This window comes from Sciurus vulgaris (genome assembly GCF_902686455.1).
Source record: "Sciurus vulgaris genome assembly, chromosome: 8".
NCBI lineage: Eukaryota > Metazoa > Chordata > Mammalia > Rodentia > Sciuridae > Sciurus > Sciurus vulgaris.
Genome location: NC_136468.1, coordinates 124,417,949 through 124,443,649, shown reverse-complemented (window position 1 = coordinate 124,443,649; position 25,701 = coordinate 124,417,949). Strand labels below are relative to the sequence as shown.

At 44.0% G+C, this 25,701-nt stretch overlaps 1 protein-coding gene across 5 annotated transcripts in view; it reads left to right on the top strand.

Moving 5' to 3' along the window:
• The window catches only part of CLTCL1 (clathrin heavy chain like 1), a 137,229-nt gene extending 111,546 nt beyond the window's left edge, over positions 1-25,683 (top strand). Inside the window, exons 22-33 of one of the 5 annotated variants that reach the window (XM_079151971.1) lie at positions 896-1,053; positions 5,153-5,317; positions 5,983-6,090; positions 7,375-7,542; positions 7,623-7,772; positions 11,657-11,788; positions 12,352-12,462; positions 12,710-12,880; positions 21,593-21,814; positions 24,282-24,357; positions 24,831-24,870; positions 25,103-25,682. In XM_079151971.1, coding sequence (XP_079008097.1) covers positions 896-1,053; positions 5,153-5,317; positions 5,983-6,090; positions 7,375-7,542; positions 7,623-7,772; positions 11,657-11,788; positions 12,352-12,462; positions 12,710-12,880; positions 21,593-21,814; positions 24,282-24,357; positions 24,831-24,850 — 1,481 coding nt within the window. In that variant the 3' untranslated portion in view covers positions 24,851-24,870; positions 25,103-25,682. Of the gene's footprint in view, positions 1-895; positions 1,054-5,152; positions 5,318-5,982; positions 6,091-7,374; positions 7,543-7,622; positions 7,773-11,656; positions 11,789-12,351; positions 12,463-12,709; positions 12,881-21,592; positions 21,815-24,281; positions 24,362-24,830; positions 24,871-25,102 lie in introns of all 5 variants that reach the window. The other 4 variants (XM_079151972.1, XM_079151974.1, XM_079151970.1 and 1 more) reach the window with 4 other exon arrangements.
• The last annotated feature ends 18 nt before the right edge of the window (positions 25,684-25,701 follow it).

The window sequence follows — 25,701 nt, the reverse complement described above, 5'->3', positions numbered from 1 at the left end:
CATACTGAAGAATCCCAGATATTTAGGGAAAAGACAAACATTTGCATAGTCTTGAAGTGAATTCTTCCATATGGAGGGTGCAACTTGTCACTGAGGTGTGTATTTACTAAGGAATTTCACACACTGTCCAACACCCTCACCAGAAATTCTGATAAAATTTGGTTTTGCCCATTATATGTTTTCAAACACTGAGGGAACGGTGGGGGTCAGAGGAACATGGCCATGGCAACAGTGTAGCTGGTGTTCAGACTTCTGTAAAGCCATGGCTCAGCCAGTTTCACCCACCCAACCCAGTGACAATCTCAGAAAAATAACTGGGACTGCAGCCCGTGGCACCCCACTCCCTCCAGCCTGTGAGTAGCCAGAACCCTAGAAAACACACTTGTATTTGTGCACCTACCACTGAAAACTCCAGGCAGATTGGCCAATTTCCCCACTTCTTTTTAAGTAGAAGACAGACAAACAAGATTTTTTAAAGAATATTTTTATGTGAACAACGAATTGCTGGGTGTGAGTAGTTGTGGATCCACTTATGTCCAAGGCTTTCATGATTGAGATCAGTCTTCTCTTTTTTTAAAGGGTGGCAGTTACCATTTGAGCCTATGAATTTTTAAAAGTCGTTACAATTTGATGTTCTACTTTTTTCTTATTACTGGGAACTGATGTGGTTGTAATAATGTTACTAATTCTTGGAACATATTGCAAGACATTGAGATAGTTTCGAACTACTTTTCATGTTGAAGAAATCTAAAACTGTTTGAGAGCCCAGTATTTAAAATAAATGCTACATAAAGTTGTTTTTAAATTTTGGCTTTAAGTTCTTAATTAAAACAATTTGCCATAATTTTTTAAAACATAAAATATGAATTAACCTGGTTTTGTTTTCTGTTCTTAGACAACTGGGAGGAGCTAGTGAAATTTCTGCAGATGGCTAGGAAAAACAGCCAGGAGTCTTATATAGAGACTGAACTTATTTTTGCATTGGCTAAAACCAGCCGTCTATCTGAACTAGAAGATTGCATTAATGCACCCAACAATGCCAACATTCAGCAGGTAGGCTGTGCCTTCTGGGGACAATGAACTTCTGCAGCCAGTTAAGTCAGGAATGCTCATTAGAGTTATATAGATTCTTTTCTGGGGGTGGGGGATACTGGGAATTTAACCCAGGGTCAGTTTACCACTGGGCTACATCCTCAGCCCTTTTTATTTTTTATTTTGAGGCAGGGTCTCACTAAATTGCTTAGGGCCTCACTAAGTTGCTGAGGCTGGCCTTTAAATTTCAGTTTTCCTATCTCGGCCTCCTGACTCACTAGAATTACAGGTGCAGGCCACTGCCTCCCCCCACTGTGATGTAGATTTTTGATGGTATAAAATAAGCCACAATAGGGGCTGGGGTTGTAGCCCAGTCGTAGAGCCACTTGCCTAGCATGTGTCAGGCACTGGGTTTGATTCTCAGTACCACATATAAATAAATAAAAATAAAGATTCATTGATAACTAAAAAAATATTTAAAAAAAAAGCCACACAGTAACTTGTCACTGTCATTGGTATAGAAATTAAGATCTAGGGAATTTGACTTGCACTTAGCTATACACATCATCATGGCCTTCAGAAGAGATGTTAGGACTTACTTTCAGGTGTGCTGTGTACTCAAGAAAATAAGATGATCTGGCTAACTCAATTAATAATCTGGATATTAAAAAATAACATTATCATATGTCAACAATAATCAGATAGTCTAATGGGGAAAAAGCATTCCTTTTTAAATGGAAATAAAATCAAAATGTTTAAATAAACCCTAACTCAATTTTAAAAAGAACATTAAATAAAAGAAAGATATAATAATTACATATTTTAAAATATTAACTCTGGAATAAAATATTAACTCTGGAAAGTAAAATATTAACTCTGAAAAATGATGAAGAGATATGAAGGGATAATGAGTATGTATTCTGAACCAGGTGTGGTGGCACACACCTGTAATCCCAGCCACTCAGGAGGTTGAGTCAGAAGGATCACAAATTCAAGGACAGCCTGGGCAATGAGGCAAGACCCTGTCTCAAGATAGAGTGCCAATGGGTTCAATAAATACCTAAAAGAAAGAAAGAAAATATATTCTAACTGTACAGTAATTACAGATGTCCTTTTCTTGAAAAATTATACATAGTTCATTGAAATAACACAAAAGTGAACTTTTAATTTTGTATTTCAAAGTAAGTTTTAACTAGTTGTTAAAAATTAGGTTAATTTTTTAAAATATTTTTAGTTGTAGACGGACATGATTTTTTTTTTAATGTGGTGCTGAGAATTGAACCATTGCCTCATACATGCTATGCAAGCACTCTATCACTGAGCCACAACCCCAGCCCAGGTTAATGTTTTGAAAGGGATTAGAAGTTCATCATATAATTCTATGTCCAAAATAATAATCCATATGAAATAATTAAAGGTAAAAGTGTTTTTCCTTAATAAAAATTTTAAAAGTATTTGTTTGAATCTTTGCATGAAAAGGGAGTTTTTAAGCATATATGCAGTGGAAAAAAGCACAAAGGAAAATATTTATTCAACATACTGTATTGAGCTTCTGCTCTGTGCCAGAGTACAGGGCTGTAGATGGAACAGTGAACATAGCAAGCAAATTTCTACTCCCATTAAGACATTATGGTATATTAAATGATAAGTGTAAAGGGGAAAAGTGAGGCAGGGCAGCTGTGGGTATATAGATGGGTATTTCAGTGTTAGGACTTGGTAGGGGCTGAGTCTTCATCCCTTTGTAGTGGTGGAACAGGGTCCTGGAGCACAAAGGAGGAGGGTTAGTTCAGGGAACTCTCATGAAGTGTTTGGGTTATGTGCAGTAGCAGTATGAAGATGGTCAGGGTGACTGGCACCTTGGAACAGAAACAGAAGAAACAGTAGGGAGGTATTTCTTGGCCTCTGCAAGCTGGGACTCTGGCTTTCCTCTGGGTGAGAGTGGCAAATTTCAAGCAAAGGAGGCACATGATCTGCCCTAGGTGAGAACAGAGAAGGGGCTGGTGTTGGAATGCAAGCAGGAGTTAACAGCGACAGCACCCAGAATATGGTCAGAGTGGCAAAGCGTAGTTCACCTCTGGATGTGTCTCAGAGGAAGAGTTGACAGGATCTGCTAACAACTTGGTGTGAGAAAAGTAAGGGTGAATCTGTGTTTTGGCAGCATAAGGGCCTGTGCTTTCTGAAGCAAGCAGTATAAAGACTGCCTTGGGGAAGTCAGGGCTCCTATTTGAATAATCTGACCTCAACTAGATGCCACATAGGTCTGTGTAGCTGACTGGAAGAGTTAGATATGTGAGAAGTCCTGACCAAAGATGTATGTGTGGCAGCCTGCAGTACACAAACAACAAAGTCACTGCCTATATAGGAGAGCATGGCAATGAGGGTATGTTGTGAGGTACAGTGGACCACAGGCAGAGGTTAGGACACCCCAAAGCCTAGCAGCAAGGAAAAGTAGAATGAGAAGTGGCCAGTGGAAGGGGTCCATTGTCTGGGGGACCAATGGCCTTGTCATGAGTCAGGGACAAGAGACTAAGGGGAGTAAACATACAGACAGCTCTCCTGAGAAATGTTGTTCTGAAGAGAAGGTTAGAAAAAATGGCAGCCATCAGGTAAGGTAAGGCCAGAATGAGTAGGAGTTGTTGTGTTGTATTTGAAGTTAGGGAAAATAACAGTGGTTCCTTAAACTCGCAGGAGTGATTTTGTAAAGAGATTGATACTGATGTGGGGTTGCTGGGACCCTGGGACCCTGAAGAGGAGCAGAAGAGGTTGGAGGTCAAGCACATCAGTGGAGTTGGTCATGGTGGCATGTGTGGTGGATAGCCACACACCAGGTACTGCAGCAGGGTTCTTCTCATGATTTCTGTTTTCTCAGAAAATAGGAAGCCAGGTACACTTTGAGGAACTGTGGAGGTTTGGAAGAGAAAATATAGTGATTGACCAAGAAAAAATATGGAAGGAAGGAGAGTTATAGTATTATGAATTTGTCTGAGTTTCATGGTCATGATTTTAAAGAGATCTACAGGCTGGACACCATGGCACATGTCTATAATCAGAATTGTGAGTTCAAGGCCAGCCTCAGCAACTTAGTCCCTATCTAAAAAATAAAAAGGGCTGGGTTCAATTTCCAGTACCATATGAATGAATGAATAAATGAATGAATGAATGAATAAATAAATAAATAAATAAATAAATAAATAAATAAATAAATAAAATGGAGCAAGGGAGACCCATCAGCACTTTGAGCTTCAGCTGTCTGTGTAGCTCAGTGGTCCCAAGTGTAGAATGGGGGAAAAGTTGGCTCTACAGAGAATTGAGAACAACCAAGACTGTTGAGAGTGAATGCTAAGAACCATAAACTTGACTACAAGCTGCCAGCTGGATAATAAGCATAAGATGGCACAGAGAGTGCAGAAGGGACAGTGGGAAGTTGGTATAGTCACTGGATTGATGGAGCTGAGGTGCTTGGGACGATGTGCTGTGCAGGAGTCAATGCTGGGCAGAGAGTGGGTACCTGTGACAGGAGTTTACAGGGTGACAGTACTCAGACAAGGTTTAAGGAATGATCATGGCAATGATTGGATGCTCTCATGAGGAAGACAAAGTCCTCAGAGCAGGGGAAGACAAAGAACGTGTCAGGGAACAAGGAGGGTATACAAATGGCAGCAGGAATGAGGACTGATGGGTGATTCTGACATAAGATTCCCAGTCAGCAGTTTTTTAGTGGGAAGGAAGAGAAACAGCCTGAAGCATCAAGGAGTATACCTTGGCCCAGGCCATTGGGGTGCAGATGTGGGGGTAACATCCAGGGCCTGAGAGGGGCTGGAACACATGATCATGTAGGGACCCACAGGCAGAGAGAAGAAAGGAGAGGGTGTCTGGGGAGTAGGAGGCCTTCTTCACCTTTTTTGAGCTCTGGGTAATCAGAAAGATGCTTACCCCATGAGTAAACAGAAAAATACCTCTGCCGTGTAGGAACTTAAAACCAGTGCTGGGGTTCCGAGGATGTAGCTTAACATGCTCAAAGCTCTGGGTTCAATTTCTAGTATGGGGCAGGGTAGAGAAAGGGAACTGGGGAAATCTTCCCATATAAGAACATCTTAGTAGAGTTCCTAATTATCTGCAGGTTGGAGACCGCTGTTATGAGGAGGGGATGTATGAAGCTGCCAAACTGCTATATAGCAATGTTTCTAATTTTGCCTGTCTGGCTTCCACTTTGGTCCACTTGGGTGAGTATCAGGCAGCAGTGGACAGCAGCCGCAAGGCCAACAGCACCCAGATGTGGAAAGAGGTAAGTTGTAGAAAGCCTCCAGAAAAATGTTGGTCTAACAGTCATTCTCTCCTTGTCCTTCCTGTTATACTCCACACTCTTCTACCAAATGGGATGAGTTTTGGTACCGGTCTCCTGTTCAGAAAGGAATTTCAGTCCTCTGGGAGAGCTCAGAGAAATTAATAAGCTAGCATGTATGGTGGGAAGCAAAAGACCCTGAGGAACTCCATGTCATTATGCTTGTTATCATGAAGTATATATATACAGTACAGTGCATAGAGCAAAAAGTACAGTTTTAAAATTAATTATTATAGCAAGCTATTCCTCTATAAATAGCACTTAGATGATAATTATTCTTGAGCTGTGCTAAACCCTTTTCGAACTGCATACCTGAAATTCCAGCATGACTTTCCTGTCACCTAAATAAATCTCTGCATCTCAGGTCCTGGAAAGTATCACCATGAGCTCTTCTTTCTGCATAGTCCCGAATACCCCTTGGCCTGAAGATTATTGATATCATTTTTTTCTCCCAGTCTCACGCAGGTCATCTTACAGTAATCTTGTTCAGAATCTTCCATTTGCTCAAAAAGTCCCTTCGCTTGTATTTCTGTGTTTCAAGCTGCATGTAACTGTTGTGGTGCCAGGTCTTGTCTTGGAAATGCTCACACTGACTCCCCTTCCCCTAGGTATGCTTTGCCTGTGTAGATGGGCAGGAGTTCCACCTTGCACAGCTATGTGGCCTTCACATTGTCATTCATGCAGATGAGCTGGAGGAGTTAATACACTATTACCAGGTAAGGCAGCATAGTTGAGGAAACTCTAGCCAGAGTATCCCTGAAAAGGATGCAGATGATGAGTTATATCTGACACTCTTAGTGTATTACTATCTTAGATCACATCTACAGAAGCTTGCACCTATGTATATATGCAAATATACACATAAGCATTTGTCTAGACATCCATTTTATAAGTTCACAATGACTTATTAACTCTCCTAGGCCTCACGCTGGCTGGCACCCTACTAAAATCTCTCATGTCCTCTCTCTTCTCTTGTGTTGTGGGGCCTTTAGAAGCCCAGACAGTGGCTTGCACAATGGGGTGCCTCATAGAAAACTTACTCAGAATATTGGGCAGGTGATGGCACAGCTGCTGTGTGCAACCCACAGGGGTTGTGACTATCAGATGCCCCAGGGACAGGTACATTCAAGAAGGGGACCTCAGGGCAGGGGACCCTTGGCAGGCAGAGCAGTGTTCACATTGCAGATAAGCTTTGTTGTCAAGTGGTTAGTAGGCACCATCCTCATGTTGAGTTGGGTCCACTGGTGGGGTTCCTAGAGATATCTTGTCACACCATGTATGGTTATAGTGGAGGCAGACTTTGTTTCAGCAATTACAGTTCCCCTGGGACTTGAGTGAAAAGTAGCCTGGAGGGGCCTTTGGCCAGCTCAAAGAGAGCCAACATAGTGGAAAAGCTGAGCCAGGAGGTCACTGGTGATCTTGAATCCTAGGAACAAGATCAAGCCTGACTGCAGGTGCTAGAAAGAGCCAGGAAAGACACAGGAACAAGTCTTTTGAAGAGATTTTCTTGCTTACAAAAGTAGAAAGAGGGGAATGGTATTTGACAGGAAACATAGTTTCAAGACAGGAGTGTTTTAGGACAGGACAATCAGCAGAATGTTTGCTGAAGGCCAGTTGTGAAAAGGAGAGTTAATGCAGAAGAGAAAAGAGAAAGTTGCTGGAGTAGTGGCCTTGATGGGCAAATGGGGCCTACAGCTGTTGGTGGAAGCTGGATGAAATATAGACAGGCTGCCTGTAGAGTATGAGTACATATACAACTCTAATCTGTACCTAAACTTGAAAATTATAGTGAGGTGGGCTGCATCTCCAAGATTGGTAATTGTCACATGCCCCAGACAGTTGCTGAATAAAATGATGTAGTTTGTACTGGTACCTCCATGAGTTCACACAGTCAGCACACTTAGCATGTGCTCTCCTGTCCTTTGGTATGAACTCTGGATGGAGGGTGGCTGCAGGCATGTGTGATACCTCTACTCCACATGTGGCTGTTGGTCTGTCAGGATCGAGGATACTTCGAGGAGCTCATCTCCCTGCTAGAAGCAGCCCTGGGCCTGGAGAGGGCACACATGGGCATGTTCACCGAGCTGGCCATTCTCTATTCTAAGTTCAAGCCACAGAAGATGCCAGAGCACCTGGAGCTCTTCTGGTCTCGCATTAACATCCCAAAGGTACCTGCGTCCTCTTCAAAGTTCTGCTCACCACATCTTTGAGTAGTACAAACTGATTCCTGCCATGCCCTCCCCATCAGGTGCTGAAAGCCGCAGAGCAGGCACACCTCTGGGCAGAGCTGGTGTTCCTCTATGACAAGTATGAGGAATATGACAATGCTGTCCTCACCATGATGAATCACCCCACTGAGTCCTGGAAAGAAGGTCAGTTCAAGGACTTCATTTCCAAGGTAAGTGGGTTACAGAGCTCTGGCAACTGCTTGCTTCTGCCAGGCCCTGTTCTGGGTAGGGAGAGGGTGTGTGGATATCAGAGTGTGCCCCCCAGTCAACCCCACCTGTGTGTTACATGTGCATTTCCCCACCATCTGGGTGAATGGTGGTAATTCCATCTACATAAAAGGAGCTGATGCTCAGAAAGGACAGGTTACAGGCTAGGGTCACCTAGCTGGGCTGTGGACAAGGTCAAGTCAGTGTGCAGACCTTAATCTACTCTCTTTTTTCTGCTCTATCAGCTCAGGGCTGTGCTCCACACCTTATCTGCCTCCATTTTCTATTTTTTTAATATATCTTTTCACTACATGACATTTTTTTCTTCATTTATCTCCCCACAAACCTGCCAGCCATAGAGGAGGAACACAGGTACCTGTTGAGGCACAGGAAATGTCCTCAATGGAGGGACCATCCCAGGGCTGCCCCAGGAGTTGCTGTCCCTCCTGTAACCTCATAGGCTGAACAAGGACTCAGAACTTCTCTACCAGCCACCACAACTGTCAGGGGTGTCATGTTTGCTATTATTACACATTTCTGGTTTCTGAGTAAATGTAACCTCAGAACCTCTCCTCTGCTCAGCTCTGCCCACAAGTTGGGAGAAGGTGATGAAGGGAATTAAATTGCCCATCATCAGTCATGTGTGTGTGTATGTACATGCAGTATTGTAGTGGGGATAGAACCCAGGGCCTCACGCACATATTTTACTACTGAACCCACAACCCCCCCCCCCCCTTTTTTTCTTTTCTTTTTTAACTTGAGGCAGGGTCTTGCTAAATTGTCCAGGATGGCCTTGAAATTTCAATTTTCCTGTCTCAGCTTCCCGAGTAGCTAGGATTACAGGCATGTATTACCATATCCAGCAAATCCCCAGGCCTTTTGTGTTGAGCATCTCCATTTTGTCCCAGTGTTTTGGAGTAAATATTTGGCTCACAACCCTCTCCCCTCTACTATCTGCCAGCAAAAGGAAGCATCCTAACTTCGTCTCAGTCTTGCCATTCTTGGGTCAAGGAGCAGCCGGCCTCTCACAGCTCTTGCCTTTCTCATGCACCTTCTTTTCTATAGGCAGCTACCTGTGGTGGGCATATGTAGCAAGATGGATACCAAATGAGGTCTCTGTGCCTCCTGGGAACTGTTCAAAGGAAGAGTCATCCATAAGGTCAAGCACCAAACCACATATGTTAAGTTCTTGGTGGAGGATATTCATGTTGCCTTACATGGTAGTGTGTGAAGTTGGCGACCTCTGGTGGGGTGTCTCACCCTGAGCAGGTTCTACAGGTTTCTAGTAGAGTACAAGCAGGTCACCCATTGCTATGGCCCATCCCAGGTAGATATGTCTACATACTGGAAAATCTATACCTAATAATTGTGTACTTATATAAAATTTAACTTCTTAGATACCAGGGTGCATTTTAAAAATGGTGCGAAGTGGCAAGTGCTTTCTGTGTCTTAGTGTACATAACAAAGTGGGATGGATGAGGCCTGTTATACAGGAAAGCAGTGTCTCATATGCCACCTGCAGGGCTGACAGTCAAGGCTTTTCTTTATGTGATGAAAAGCTTCTGCCATACTCTGATGTGTAAGAGGCATATCACACCAGCTCATATGTGAAGGACAGGAGGAATAGAGACATCCCCAGTTAGAGGAGAGGGAAACTTAACTTGTATGGGGACCCAATAGAAGGGCAACATTTAGTCTTCATTTTGGGCACATGAAAGGGGGTGCTGTGGAGTCCATGTGGCACCTGGCTGGGCAGTGGCAGGCCAAGTAAGGGACCTTGTTGACATAGACAAGGTTGACACTCTGGCTCCATCATTCACTATCTTAACTGTGAACAGAAATGTCATTGCTGTTGACCTGAATTACCCTATTGATGAAATGGACATAGTGATTCCCCCATCAAGTGGTGAGTATACAGGAGGTGCTGCATACATTAGGTGCTCTTTCAAGTAGTGAGTACTGTCATTAGGACTCCAGAGCACCCCAGCCAATCACCCTGGAATTCATGACAAAATCTCTAAGACTTAGTTTCTTCTCTACAAAACAGAAATAGTGCCCAGTCCCACTGGGGATCTGAGGTACAGTAGTGATGTTGTCCCTGATTCCCTCAGCACAGGATGCTGAGGTCCTTAGTGACTGCTCTTCTGGACATAGATGCTGTGCTGGTACTCCACATCCTATGTGTGACCAACTACTTTACCCATGCTGTCTCCTAGTGTAACTCCACAGATGCCAGTGCTCTGAGACAGGAATAGTGGATACTTGAGATGGCATAAAACCTTCTGTATCCTGGAATGATAGAGGCTTCCAGGTCACAGCAGCTTAATTGCCCAGCAGAGACACCATACATCATAGGCCTCAACACCACAGCGATAGGTAGGAGTGTGACAAGTGTCACCCAGAGGGACACCACGCACTCTGATATGCCATGTGGTCTTGTTTAAAAAGCTGAGAATGCCCATGGGGAAATCCAGGGCTGGTAAGGCCCAGTTCTGATGACCACCACTATCAACTCTATCAACCCACATGACCTGCTATGGCGCCCTTGGCAAGATGGGCGTGTCCTTGTATACCATCCTCATGTCCTGGAGTTATCCTGAGGAACTGTGTTGTGCAGGCAAGGCCAGTGAGTTTTAGACAAGGTGACTCATCATAGAAAGTGAACTTGAACTCTGTCTGTACTCTTCTACCTTATGTGACATCAGCAGTACCCTTTCCACTTATTAGATTACTAGGTGAGACCCCTCTGATCTGGACTCTGTGCTGCTGAGTAAAAGGACCAACCTGGAATTATGACAAGTTTCAGAGCTGCTGGGGGCCAGCCAGTACACAGGGAAGGCTTTGTAACAGTGCTTGGTCCCTGCTCTGCTCTGCATCCATGAGGCTGGTATTAGGAACCTTGCAGCCTGGTGACAGAAAATGCTCTAATATAAGAGACAAAGGTCAGAGGAGGAAAAGGAAGAAAAGCTAAAGTTTTCAATATACAGTAAAGGGGTTTCCCCTCTAGGCCCCACATAGCTGTTGAGTCACTTAAATCCTGCATTTCTGGAGGCTTCCATAGTGTTTACCCTGCCCCCAGTGCAGCTGTAGCTCTGGTCATGCCCCATGTGCACCCTCAGACCCTTCTCACTCACTCACACACAGATATACTAATCTTGCTGGCCTGGCTTATACTCTTGTGGAAAGCAAGAACTGCCTTGCTCCCTAAATAGTAGAACTGTGTGCAGGCTGTGGACATCAGTGCTGTAGTCCTCATGTCACTGAGTGATGTCAGCCAGCAAGAGAGTGGTAGGTGACCAATGGGGAAGAGTCAAGAGACACAGAAGCCTGACCTGACCTTGAAGCCTAGGAGGACAAGTCTTCTTGGTGGCTCAGGGTCTTCCCAAGGCTCACCCAAGGTCTGAATGACACAGCATTTAGCTCAAAAGTACTGGAGATGTAATAAGACATGCTACTGACTTACTTATAGCTCAGGAAGAGCTGAGGGCATCTGATTGAATAAAAATATTTCATTGCTTGTTTTTTATGTTTAAGTTTATTTCAGCATATTACACCTCTTTCATGCATTTAGCAGCTATTGGTTGAACATCATCCCTATGTCAGATAATTGCATAGGTGCTTGAGTAAGGCAGGAAACAGGAATGAATAGTGTCAAATGGAAAGTACTGAAGAGAAAAGTACTGCAGAGATGAGAGTAGATCTGAGGCAATTCAGTCCTAGGGGTGTCATGACAGACCTCAGTAGTCAAGAGGCATTTGAGTGAAAAACAGAAGGTGGCTCAGTGCAGTAGATTTCAAGATATCTGGAGGCAGGTCAAGGAGTAACTTTGGACTGTCCCCCTCCCCAGGTCACCAACCTTGAGCTCTATTACAGAGCCCTACAATTCTATTTGGACTATAAGCCTCTGCTCATTAATGACCTGCTGCTGGTGTTGTCACCCCGGCTCGACCACACCCGGACAGTCAGTTTCTTTTCCAAGGTGAGTTGGCTAAATCCCTTTGTCCAGAGAAGAGTTTATTTGGCTGAGGATGTAGCTTAGTGGTAGAACACCTATCTAGCATGTGTGAAACCCTGGGTTCAATCCCCAGCATTGACATAATAACAGTAACAACAATAATTTTTCTAGTAATTTGAGAGAAATAGAATGGGGAAGATGCCACTTATACAAATTGTGAGAAATAATATTCAGCGCTAGCTAGCTTTAACAATGTTGAGCTAGCTCTGCCAAGGCTAAAATGTAGCACCTTTGTAAACAAGTTTTGAAATTGATCCTCAGCCAGTTTCAAAATTCAATTTATCAAACTGCTTTGATTCAAACACAGCACCTGTGTCCATAGATAAAACAATATTGATTAAGTAGCCCAAATGGTCCTCTTTGTATATGCATGGGCCTGTTGATCCTAGTTGTCCACAAAGTGCTCTCTGTCTCTGTGGTGTGGCCCACACCCACCTGCACTTCATCACTGTGTCCCAGGCAACCCCTTCCAGTGTCCCTTTGATGAGCATGGCTAAGTGTCTTAACCATGTTCCCCAATTTATCAGGCAGGCCAGTTGCCCCTAGTGAAGCCTTACTTGCGTTCAGTCCAGAGCCACAACAACAAAAGTGTGAACGAAGCACTCAACCATCTGCTGACTGAAGAAGAGGATTATCAGGTTGGTGTGGAGGAAACAGCCCAGAAGCCAGTGGGCTTCTCCCTACACCTGCCAGTCTGTTCTTGCAGCAGGCAGCACTGCACAGGAGGGTATGGGGGCCCCACCGGGCACCAGTATACACATGGGTAGGGACCTTTCTCAGGCCATGGTGGCAGCAACCACCACCAAGTAATTCCTGGTACCTGCTCACTGTGCAGGTGGCCTGTGTGACAGTGTCTCCTTCCTCATGGAAAAGCTGTCTTCCTAGGGCTTGAGGGCATCTATCGATGCCTACGACAACTTTGACAACATCAGCCTGGCTCAACAGCTAGAGAAGCACCAGCTGATCGAATTCCGGCGCATTGCAGCCTATCTTTACAAGGGCAACAATCGGTGGGCCCAGAGTGTGGAGCTCTGCAAGAAGGACCATCTCTACAAGGTTGGTCACCACACACTCCTTTTCCCTCCCTCATGGCTACTTCACTGATTTCTGATGCTTTGTGGAATGGGGAGTTAGAGGGTTCACACTTCAGATCTCTCCCAGAGACCTGGCCCTGAACTTCACTAGGAGATCCTTGTTGGGAGTGAAAGGACTCATTTTTAGAGCATGGGGTGAGAATTAAGAAGAAACTAGAACCTTTTAGAAATTATTTGGATAAAAGGTTCTTGCAGAGTCTTATGGAGTCGATTCATCTCCAGCAGCCTAAATACAGTGTGGCAGGATTCACTTCTTGTCACCTACTTTACTTCTTATCAAGATTTGGCGAATAGGGGCTTGGGGCTATAGCTCAGTGACAGCACTTGCCTAGCATGTGTAAGGCATTGAGTTCAATCCTTGGCACCACATAAAAAATAAATAAATAAAGGGATGCTGTTCGTCTACAACTACTAAAGAAATTTTTTAAAAAGATTTGGGGAATTAAACCTAAACTAAAATTAAATTCAAAACATATGTTTCTGTCAGTGAGAGGTGGCTCGGCACCTGTCTCAAACCCAAATCCAGGTATCTGCTAATCAGGCTGGGCTACCTGGAGGGATTGCCAATACCCTGAAGGCACTGCCATCCTCTGGTTGGCCTGAACATATCTCCAATAGGGCAAAGTAGAGTTGCGCAAGCAGGTTCTTATGGTGATGTGTTATTCGGCTGAACTGATTCTCAAGGGCTATGTGCCAGGAAACCCTGGGAGCAACCTAGCAGGTGGTAACCTTGACTGAGGGTCTTACTCTTCAGAGTTGTCCTTGGATGTTCCTAAGCATCTTCCCAGTACACTCAGACAGTACCCACCACTTGCCCAGGGACTTGCTTTCGTGGCACCTGAGCTATGACTCAAGACTCCATCAAGGCTTATGATCCTTTATGTCAGGATCATTTTGAGCTTCATCCCAAGTTGTCATCTCCAGTGTTCTGGATTTTTACACGATATCTATCCCTGGGCTAGGGATATAGCTCAGTGATAGAGTGCTTGTTTGGGGGTTATTTTTTGGGAGGAGGGGGCTTGAACCCAGCGATGCTTAACCACCCAACCACATCCCTAGTCCTTTTATTTTTTGAGACAGGGTCTCACTAAGTTGCCTAGGACCTTGCTAAGTTGCTGAGGCTAGCTTTGAACTTTTGATCCCCCTGCCTCAGCCTCCCAAGCTACTCGGATTATAGGTGTGCACCACCATGCCCAGCAAAATAGAACTTCTTATGCTCTTTTGTAGAATATACCATGTTCTATTTCATGTCTTTAATTTTTTAAAAACACACCTACTGGGGCTGGGGTTGTGGCTCAGTGGCAATAACTTGCCTAACGTATGAAGCACTGGGTTTAATTCGCAGCACCACATATAAATAAATAGGTAGAATAAAGGTCAATCAACAAATAAAAAATATATTTAAAAAACCCAACTACTTTGACTCACTACAGTGATTTTATAATTGACCAATGGATCATGGTTTATAATCTGAGAAAACATTTTTCTTCCTGACTACCAGAATGATCCTTCTAAACTATAATCATTTTCTTTCAAATGCCTTCCACTACTCTAAGGATAACTTAATTTCAAACTTTACCTTGACTTCTAAGGCCCTCCATTACCCAGTTCTTTTATTCATGGAGCTTTCTCTTTTTCACCTCCCACTGGTTCATGTTCATTTTACAATCTGACCTTACTTTCTTTTTTATAAATAATTTATTTATTTTAATTCATTGTAAACAAATGGGGTTCAACTTATTTCTCTGGTTGTACATGAAGTAGAGTCATACTGTTTGTGTAATCATACTGTATACAGGGTAATGATGTTTGTCTCTGTTATTTTTCCTTCCCCCCACCCTCCCACCCTCTTTCCTCTATATAATCCATCCTTCCTCCATTCTTGCCTCCCTCCCACCCCCCATTATGTATCATCATCCGCTTATCAGAGAGATCATTCATCCTTTGTTTTTTTGGGATTGGCTTATCTCACTTAGCATGATATTCTCCAATTTCATCCATTTGCCTGCAAATGCCATAATTTTATTCTTCTTTATGGCTGAGTAATATTCCATGAGTATATAGACCACAGTTTCTTTATCCATTCATCAATTGAAGGGCATCTAGGTCGGTTCCACAATCTAGCTATTGTGAATTGAGCACCTATATACATTGATGTGGCTGCATCACTGTATGCTGATTTTAAGTCCTTTGCATATAGGCCAAGGAGTGGGATAGCTGGGTCAAATGGTGGTTCCATTCCAAGTTTTCTAAGGAATCTCCACACTGCTTTCCAGAGTGGTTGCACTAATTTGCAACTCTACCAGCAATGTATGAGTGTACCTTTTTCTCCACATCCTCGCCAACACCTGTTGTTGCTTGTATTCTTGATAATTGCCATTCTAATTGGAGTGAGATGAAATCTTAGGATAGTTTTGATTTGCATTTCTCTTATTACTAAAGATGTTGAACATTTTTTCATATATCTGTTGTTTCCTAGTAGATCTTCTATGAAGTATCTGTTCATTTCCTTAGCCCATTTGTTGATTGGGTTATTTGTATTCTTGGTGTAAAGTTTTTTGAGTTCTTTATATATTCTGGAAATTAGTGCTCTATCTGAAGTATGAGTGGCAAAGATTTTCTCACTCTCTCTTCACATTGCTGATAGTTTCCTTTGCAGAAAGAAAGCTTTTTACTTTGAATCTATCCTAATTATTGATTCCTGTTTTTATTTCTTGTGCCTTGGTAGTCATGTTAAGGAAGTCTGATCCTAAGCTGACATGATCAAGATTTGGACCTACTTTTTCTTCTATAAGTTGCAAGTCTCTGGTCTGATTCCAAGGTCCTTGGTCCATTTTGAGTTGATTTTTGTGCAGGGTGAGAGATAGGGGTTTAGTTTCATTCTGTTGCATATGGATTTCTAGTTTTCCCAGCACCATTTGTTGAACAGGCTATCTTTTCTCCATTGCATATTTTTGGCACCTTTGTCTAGTATGAGAAAATTGTATTTATTTGGGTTTGTGTCCGTGTCCTCTATTCTGTACCATTGATCTCCCTGTCTGTTTTGGTGCCAATACCATGCCGTTTTTGTTACTATTGCTCTGTAGTATAGTTGGAGTTCTGGTATTGCGATAACCACTGCTTCACTCTTCCTGCTAAGGATTGCTTTAGCTATTCTGGGTTTCTTATTCTTCCAGATGAATTTCATGATTGCTTGCTCTATTTCTGTAAGGTACGTCATTGGGATTTTAATTGGAATTGCATTGAATCTGTATAGCACTTTTGGTAGTATGGACATTTTGACAATATTAATTCTGCCTATCCAAGAACATGGGAGATCTTTCCATCTTCTAAGGTTTTCTTTAATTTCTTTCTTTAGTGTTGTGCAGTTTTCATTGTAGTGGACTTTCACCTTTATGTTAGATTGATTCCCAAGTATTTTATGTTTTTCGAAGCTATTGTGAATGGGTAGTTTTCCTAAATTCACTTTCAGAGGATTCATCACTGATGTATAAAAATGCATTAGATTTATGAGCATTGGTTTTTATATCCTGCTACTTTTCTGAATTCTTAATGAGTTCTAGTTTTCTGGTGGAATAGTTCAGCTAATCTAAATATAGAATCATGTCATCAGCAAATAGGGATAGTTTGAGTTCTTCTTTTCCTATTCATATCCCTTTAATTTCTTTGGTCTGTCTAATTGCTCTGGCTAGAGTTTTAATGACAATGTTGAATAGAAGTGGTGAAAGAGGGCATTCCTGCCTTGTTCCAGTTTTTAGGGGGAATGCTTTCAGTTTTTCACCATTTAGAATGATATTGGCCATAGGCTTAGCGTAGATAGCCTTTACAATGTTGAAGAATGTTCCTACTATTCCTATTTTTTCTAGTGTTTTGAGCATGAAGGGATGCTGTATTTTATCAAATGCTTTTTCTGCATCTATTGAAATAATCATGTGATTCTTAACTTAAGTCTGTTGATATGGTGAATTACATTTATTGATATCTGGATGTTGAACCAACCTTGCATCCTTGGGATAAAACCCACTTGATTGTGGTGCACTATCTTTTTAATATGTTTTTGTATGCGATTTGCTAGAATTTTGTTAAGAATTTTTGCATCTATGTTCATTATATGGATATTGGTCTGAAATTTTCTTTCCTCGATGTGTCTCTGTCTGGTTTTGGTATCAGGGTGATATAAGCTTCATGGAATGAATTTGGAAGGGTTCCCTCCTCTTCTATTTCATGGAATACTTGGAGGAGTATTGGAATGAGCTCTTCTTTGAAGGTTTTGTAGAACTCGGCTGAGAATCTATCTGGTCCTGGACTTTTCTTTGTTGGTAGGCTTTTGATGACTTCTTCTATTTCATTACTTGAAATTTATCTATTTGAATTGTGTATGTCCTCCTGATTCAGTTTGGGTGGATCATATGTCTCTAGAAACCTCTTGATGTCTTCAAGATTTTTTATTTTGTTGGAGTATAGATTTTCAAAATAGCTTCTAATTATGTTTTGTATTTCAATAGTGTCTGTCGTGATATTTTCTTTTTCATCCCGAATTTTAGTAATTTTGAGTTTTCTCTCTCCTTCTCTTTGTTGGTGTGGCTAAACCACAACACAGTAATACTAGGTGACTTTAACACACCTCTCTGACCAATAGACAGATCTTCTAAACAAAAATTGAACAAAGAAACCATAGATCTCAATAACACAATTGATAATTTAGACTTAACATATATAGAATATTTCATCCATCAATGAGTGAATACACTTTCTTCTCAGCAGCACATGGATCCTTCTATAAAATAGACCATATGTTATGCCACAAAGCTACTCTTAGCAAATACAAAAAGATATACTACCTTGTATTCTATCAGATCATAATGGAATGAAATTAGAAATCAATGACAAAATAAAAAACAGAAACTACTCCAACACCTGGAGATTAAATAATACACTATTGAACACATCAGGGGGAAAATTTTTAAAAATTCTTATAGGTTAACAAGAACAAAGATACAACATATCAAAATCTCTGGGACACTATGAAAGCAGTACTAAGAGGAAAATTCATTTCATGGAGAGCATTCAGTAAAAGAAGAGAAAGTCAACAAATAAACGACCTAACACTACAGTTCAAAGTCCTTGAAAAAGAACAGATCAACACCAAAAGTAGTAGAAGACAAGAAATAGCTAAAATCAGAGCTGAAATCAATGAAATTGAAACAAAAGAAACAATTGAAAAAAATTGACAAAATAAAAAGTTGGTTCTTTGAAAAAATTACTTTCTTTTTTTAAACTTTGTTATTTTTAGATATTCAGGACAGTAGAGTATATCCTGACATGAATACATGGAGTATAATTTATTCTAATTAGGATCCCATTCTTGTAATTGTACATGATGTGGAGTTTCACTGTGGTTTATTCATATATGAACATATGAAAATTATGTCTGATTTATTCTACTCTTTCCTATTCCCATCCCCTCTCCCAACCCTTCATTGTCCTTTGTCTAATTCACTGAACTTCTATTCTTTTCTCTCCTGCTTATTGTGTGTTAACATCTGCATATCAGAACATTCAGCCTTTGGTTTTTTGGAATTGACTTATTTCACTTAGTATGATAGTCTCCACATCCATCCATTTACCAGCAAAAGTCATAAGGTCATTCTTTTTATGGCTAAATAATATTCTGTTGTGTATATATATATACCACATTTTCTTTATCCATTCATCTGTTGAAGAGCATCTAGGTTAGTTCTATAGCTTAACTATTGTGAATTGATCTGCTATTGTTGTGGCTGTGTCACTGTAGTATGCTGATCTTAAGTCCTTTGGGTATATACTGAGGAGTGGAATAACTGGGTCAAATGGTGATTCCATTCCAGGTTTTCTGAGGAATCTCCATACTGCTTTCCAGAGTGGTTGCATCAATTTACAACCCCACCAGCAATGTATGTGTGTACCTTTTTCCCCATATCCTCACCAACATTTATTTTTGCTTGTATTCTTGATTGTTGCCATTCTGTCTGGAATGAAATGAAATATCAGCATAGTTTTAATTTGAATTTCTCTAATTGCTAGAAATATTGAACATTTTTTCATATATTTGTTGACCATTTGTATTTCTTCTGTGAAGGAGCATTTGTATGCATGAGACCCTACCTGGGTTGATCCCCAGCACCACAAAAAATAAACAAAAAAAATTGAGCACTTGCCGTGACATCTAGCCCTTAGTGACAGTGCTCAAGGTCCTTTCTGAGAGCTGACAGATCCTCTGGAGAGGAAACCAAGAGGGAATACTACTGAAACTCTGCAACCAAACAAAAGGTTCCCAGGAGCTAGCTACAGGGAAGCAACAACAGAACTCATATACATCCTGGCCAGCCAGTCATAGCCATTCTATTCTATCCCCATGGTACCTGCCCCCAGGTACATAAATGTGCAGCTTCCTTGCACCTCAGGCAGTGATGAGTGAGCAGTGGTGTAAATACTGCCAGAAGCCCTTCTTCTCTAGCAAGTGACCCCTCAGAGCCACATGAACCAAGAAGACAATCCAAAGGACAAAGCCATAGGTAGAAAGTGGCTGAGCATGCTTCTTCCAGACTGCAATTCTGTTCTCTGAGGAACATTTGTTTTTGTTTTTGTTTTTCCACATTTTTTGTTGTTACATTACCCAAGAGGCATTTGTTTGTCACAGCTGGGGGACACAGTGCTTTAATAGGCAGTAGAGACCAAGAATTGTGTTCAACAGCCCCCAGTACACAAGTGCCCCCTCTGCAAGTGTCAACACTGCTGTACTAGAGGAGCCTTCTCTTGAGCAGAACCAAAGTCTCCTGTGAGTCCTCCTGGAAGAAAGTATCCATCTCATGGTGTGCCCAGTCAGGGAGCAACTGGAAAAAGTATTTCTAAATGGCAAAGTTAGATAATGATATGGTCAGTTAGATATGATATGGTCATCAGTGGCACCCTTAAAGATTGGAGTGCAGTAAGCTTGGCCACTGTAAAGTGTGCAGTGTGAGGCCAGATGACAGGCAGGTAAGGGTTGAGTGCAGGAGGAAATGGTCCCTCCACACACTTGTGAATGAGGAACTGGAGCCTGCAGCAATTAATTTGTAGACATGGATCAGGGCAAGGTCGGTCAAGCATCAGCAGGAGTCTGGAAGGAGAAATAGCAGCAAAGATAAGGATCAAGAGCTACTCTGAGAGTAGTGCTGGCTGGGGGTGGTAATGAGAAGGGGAGGGTATAGTCTCAGACTTGAGCTGGTTTGGGGCAACAGGAGCAGGGCACTGCCTGAGAGCTTTGTTAGAGCATGTTGGACCTTTAAGTCCTCTAGGAAGCCACCTAGAGGAACTCAGTCTGGAGTTCAGGGGATCTGGAAATGTCCAATGCCTATGGAGCAGGGAGGACAGAAAGGTGCCCATTTTAGGTATAGGTTGAAGACAGGTCACCTGAGAGTGACCCAGTCAGAAGGAAACATACAGGGAGACTGAGGGCTATGAACAAGTTGGCATCAGAGAGCCTGAAGGCTTTCTGGAGCTTTTCCTTTGAGTCTTGGCCAACTGTGGCCAGAAAAAAAAGTCCTGGTGCTCTTTTAGTAAAGTGTGGGGGCTGAAGAAGTACTGAAATGAATAGTAAGCAGGTGAAAATTAGAAGGAAGGGAAAGGGGACCACCTAGAATTAACTGGCCTACAGGATGTATTCAGTAGTCTTCCAGTGTAACTCAGGCTTATATTGGAGCTTATAGTGGGTACATGGATCAGAGACCTCAGTGATGGCCAATGAGAGCAACTTTGCTCCCATCCTCTCTACAGATTGTCACCAAATTGCACAGTCCACAAATTAGATTTAGTGACCATGGGCAAGTGAGTTCATTTCTGGGTTTGTCACCCCATCTGTGAAAGGGGTGGTAGTGACACCTGTCACAAGGACTGGACTGGAGTCAGGAAAGCTAGCTCATACAGCTAGAAGCAACTAGAGCACTTGTTTCCTGCTAACTTGTCATGATGTGTGTGGCATTTTGTAAATAATGTTTTAAACAAAGACATTTGCAAATACAGACGTAGCAGTTAGGGGTTTTGAGGGACTTGAGGAAAAGCAGATCATTTGTATGTGTGTGTATCTGTGGGTGGGGGTACTGGGGATTGAACCAAGGGACACTCAGGCTGAACTACATCCCTAGCCCTTTTTATTTTGAGAAAAGCTCTCACTAAATTGTGCAAGTCGGCCTCAGACTTGTTTCAGCATCTGGGATTAGATATATATGACTGTGTCCAACCGGATTACTATTTCTCGAACACTAGCTGTTCCACATTAGTTGGAGCTCCAGAGGGAAGCACAGCTGTAGGTCTAATCAACTACATCCCCCTGCAAACCCTTGAAGCCCTGAACACTCCCTCTACACCCATGTCTTTGGCTCTGAGGTGGAACCCCTGTGTCCCAGGGGTGCCCCACTATGTGTGCCACCTCCAGGCAATTCAGTGGGGATTGAGAAAACCACACTTGGTCCCCTTTAGTATCTCTGGAGGTAGCACCTTCATCTTATCAAAGGGCAGCAGGCACAGGGAACAGAAAGAAGAGCCTTGTAGAGAAGCACCTGCCAACCCAGCTGATTGAAGGTTCAGTGCCTCTCCCTATGCAGAACAACCAGAGCTGTGCTTTTTTTTTTTTTTTTTTTTTTTTTTTTCGCTGCAGGATGCCATGCAGCATGCCTCAGAGTCACGTGATCCTGAGCTGGCTGAGAAGTTGCTGCAGTGGTTCCTGGAGGAAGGAAAACAGGAGTGTTTTGCGGCCTCTCTCTTCACCTGCTATGACCTGCTTCATCCAGATGTGGTGCTTGAGCTGGCCTGGAGACACAACCTTATGGACTTTGCTATGCCCTACTTCATTCAGGTGATGAGAGAGTACCTTAACAAAGTAAGTAATGACCATGCTGTGACTCCCTGGCCCTTGGGTGGCATAGCCCATCCCTGGTAGTAACCTGGCCCTGGGCCTGTAGGGCCCTGGTGGTGGGCCAATTTGAGGCCAGTCTAGATTGCCCAACCTAGCCCTGGCCTGCCTTCAAGAATGGTCTGTTCCCTCTACATGCAAGTAGTTTTTTTGCCTAATACTACCTTGCTCTAGAAAATCACTGTGGGAAACACTGGGTAGAACTAAGAACTTTCTATTCCCAGCAGCTGTTCTGCGGACCTTGCCTGGGAAGCTACAGCAGCGAACACTGCTATGGGACAGGAAGGTGTACTCACCTTGGGCTTCACCAGTGAGGCACCAGCTGGTGGCACTGGCTCCCTCATGGGGCCTTCAGCACACAGCCCATTAGGATGCAGACAGGCTAGGCTGTCTTCCCTCAGAGAGCATCTAGTGGAGTCTGGGGGTGCAGCTATTGGTGACCTCACTGATGATGGCCCCCTTTTGCTGAGCACTTGGTAGGAATATTAACACCTTCCAACAGCTGTGTAGGGATGACTTTACCTACCTCCTTCAGATCAGTGTCTGATTTTAAAATTCTTTGTGGGTACCAAGGTCCTAGGAGTGCCTGTTTGGGACCCAATTTTAGCCATTGTCCAGAGACCTGTCATCTCTCCCAGTTTGTTGTTTCTAAGACTGTGGAAAATCTCTCAGTACCACCTTTTTGCCCTTGTACCCATGCACCAAAACTGCTTCAAGCCAGGTGGATACCCCAAAGTCACTCCTGTTATGACTTCTTGCCATGATACAAGGGAATAGGGCACCCTGGGTTAGGTTAGCTGGGAAAGATATAGGAATGAGGATCTATGCTGCTAGCTTTGACCTGCAAGTGTTTACAAGGCTACTGGCTGCCTCCAGAGCCCCCAGGGGGCTGCCCAGCCCTTGGTGAGGGCCACTCCAAAGGCCATTTAGGGCCATCATTTCACTGCAGAGAATGTAACTTAGTCCCATTTGTATAACCTATCTTGGTGAGACTCCCTGATGATCTTTGAGGGCTGAGGGATGGCAGCCCTGACCATGTGGCTTAGCAGCCAGGGGACACTGGTTGGGTTTACAAGGGTTCCTGGTTGCAGGGAATGTGGGGACTATCCCCTAAGGATTTTTAGGAGCATGTTTCCTGTCTGTTTTGGATGATGTTTGCCCTGGCTGCCACTGTTAACTCAGCCAGCACTATGGCCATATAGGTAACCCAGTGTTGGTCCATGGTTTACAGACATCACCACTATTCCTAGTAGATAGTGGCTACTGTGATGCCTGTTGCTTGCCCCACCTGTTTCTGCCAGACATGGTGTCTGCTGTGGTAAAGAGAGGAGGGTCCCACAAGGGGTCTCCTCAACAGAGGGGTCGGGGTGTTGGCATCGGCTTGTTCTTGGCTTGAGCTGCAGTCCCACAGAGGCAACACAGCAGGGCCATAATGGTGAGGGATCCAGAAAAGAAGGCCATACCCCTCTTGACTGGAGAGCTGGGTTGGGACCTGCCAGCTCATCTAGGAATCTTGGAGTCTATCCCTCTGCAACCTCCCAAATGCTGTCCAGGTAGAGGGAGGTACAATCCCAGCTCGGACTTCTGCCAACTGCCAGCAAAGAGGACAGACTATGGGGCCATAATGCCTGCTGTGATCCTTCCTCATCCAGGTCCTGGCTTTCTGCAGGCAGGAGTTGTCAGGACATCTGGCCTGATCTTCCCTGACCCAAGTTCATATGGGAAAAGTTATTAGTTCTTCATTTTTACTCCATATCTGTTTGGGGGAATCCTAGATGCACAATTGCTATTGCCCCCATTAGAACAGTGCTCATACCTCTGACAACCCCAACTGTACCACTTCATTCTGTTCCCAGCCTATGAGTACTACACAGGGCAGCATATGATGGTACATCACAGAACAGTGAGGAGGCAGCTTGTTCTCAGTGGCTCACAGGTGGAGTGTCCCAGGTTTCAGGTGACTGGTCTCTTGAAGACCACATGCTCTCTCTGTTGGTTAGGAGGGACAGGAAGTCTCAGTACGCTGCTCCAGCCCTGCAGGTCCATAAGCAGTGGTGTCCCTATGTCCAGAGGAAGACTCATCCCTTATGAGCTAGGCCACTCTAAGCCTCTGACCACTAGCCACTGCTATGTGTACCTGCGGGGACCACAGGTCAACCAGTAAGCAGCTAGGCTGGAACAGAGGCTGGAGCTTCACCAGAGCTGTGCCAGGTGCTCCATTTCAGCCCCAATCCCCAGGCTCCACCTCACTGTGGCCTCCCTGCATTGGAGATGCAGAGTAGGATATGGAGTGAGCCACTTTGGCTGTTGTTCTGCATGTCCTCAGCTCCAACTTCCCTGGAAGCCCCTGTGCAGGTCTTCTGTCCCATGTTCACCTAGAAGTGGGACTGTGCTCTCTGTTGTGTGGGTGCTCACATGCTCCTGCCTCTTGCAGGTGGACAAACTGGATGCCCTGGAGAGTCTGTGCAAGCAGGAGGAGCATGTGGGGGAGCCTGCCCCACTTGTGTTCCGTAGGTAGCACACTGGGGTGGGGATTCACACTGCCCTGCCCTGGTTGGGCTTCATATAGAGATGAGGAAGGATGGGTGGTGGTGGGAAGGACTTTAGTGGTTTCTAGGTATGAAGGGCAGTGTGTCCAGGAACTTTGGCATAGCCAGCATCCTCTCTGATTCTGAAGGCACCTACCTTCAGATCAGGGTGCTACCCTGCTGTGCAGTGCTGCTGTGTCCTGCCTTGTTTGGCCCTGAGTAGTATGGCTGTTGCTGGTTTGTACTAGGAGGGGCTTTGCACCTGAGAACCTGCCTGAGATGGCCTGGCTGTCTTAGCAGACTGCAGAAGCTGTTGGGTCCTGAGTGCACTGCAGAGCTAACAGGCCTTCTTAGTTGATATGAGCACACAGCATACCAGCTGGGCTTCAGTGTGTCCTCCCAAAGCAGGGGTATACACTGGCCATTAACTTCAATCTTTTTTTTTTTTTTTTTAGATTTTGATGGGCATGAATGAGAGCCAGCCAGTTGAGCTAAGTAAGTGTCCCATTTGAGGACCAGCTTGCCCTCTAACCTGACCAGCCCCACAACAGCACTCCCACCTCTTTGACCCCAGGCTTCTGCTCTCCACATGCCTCAGGCTCTGGGTGGTCAGTTGATTCCTAGCAACCCTGCTTCTTGGGCCTCTGGCTCAAGGGGCAGCCAGGAGAGAATCCCCTGACCCCGGGCATCAGGAGCTCTGCTCACTGCGGGCTTCTCTCTTCTGCAGGCCAGCAGCTGATGCTGACAGCAAGCTCTGCTGGCTTCCCCTATGGATATGCAGCTGCTCCTGCCTTCATCCAGCCTTCTGTGTTCAGCTTCAGTGTGTAGTGGGTGTTCAGTCTCCACACCCCCACCACCCAGTAGTTAATCTCTCCAAGAAATATTGCACTCTGGACACACAGAGAACCCTGGTTGGGAAGCAGGACACACGGCTGTTATTTATTTTTACTGAAGCCCAATGATGGCAGCTATTGAGCCATCTTGGAACCTGGGGAGGTCTCAGAAGACCTTGACTGCCCAAGAAGACAAGCACCAGCAGCCAGTCGGGAGGTGGACTGCCTCCAGACCCTCTGTCTGGAGCCAGGCATTGCTAGGGAGGTTCTTGTCTACAAGGATTCCCTGAAGCTTGGGAGAGGGGCATTCTCTTCACCTCACACTGGCTAGAGCTGCCCCCTCCAGGCCACTTGCAGACACAACAGGATTTGTATGGAGATGCCAGACCTCCTGACTCTGAGCCTCCTGCTGATCATGAATATTAAAAGTTGGTTTATCAAGGTGAAGCTTCTCTTGTTGGTGCTCTTGTGGGTAGGGGGACAGGGGCCAATT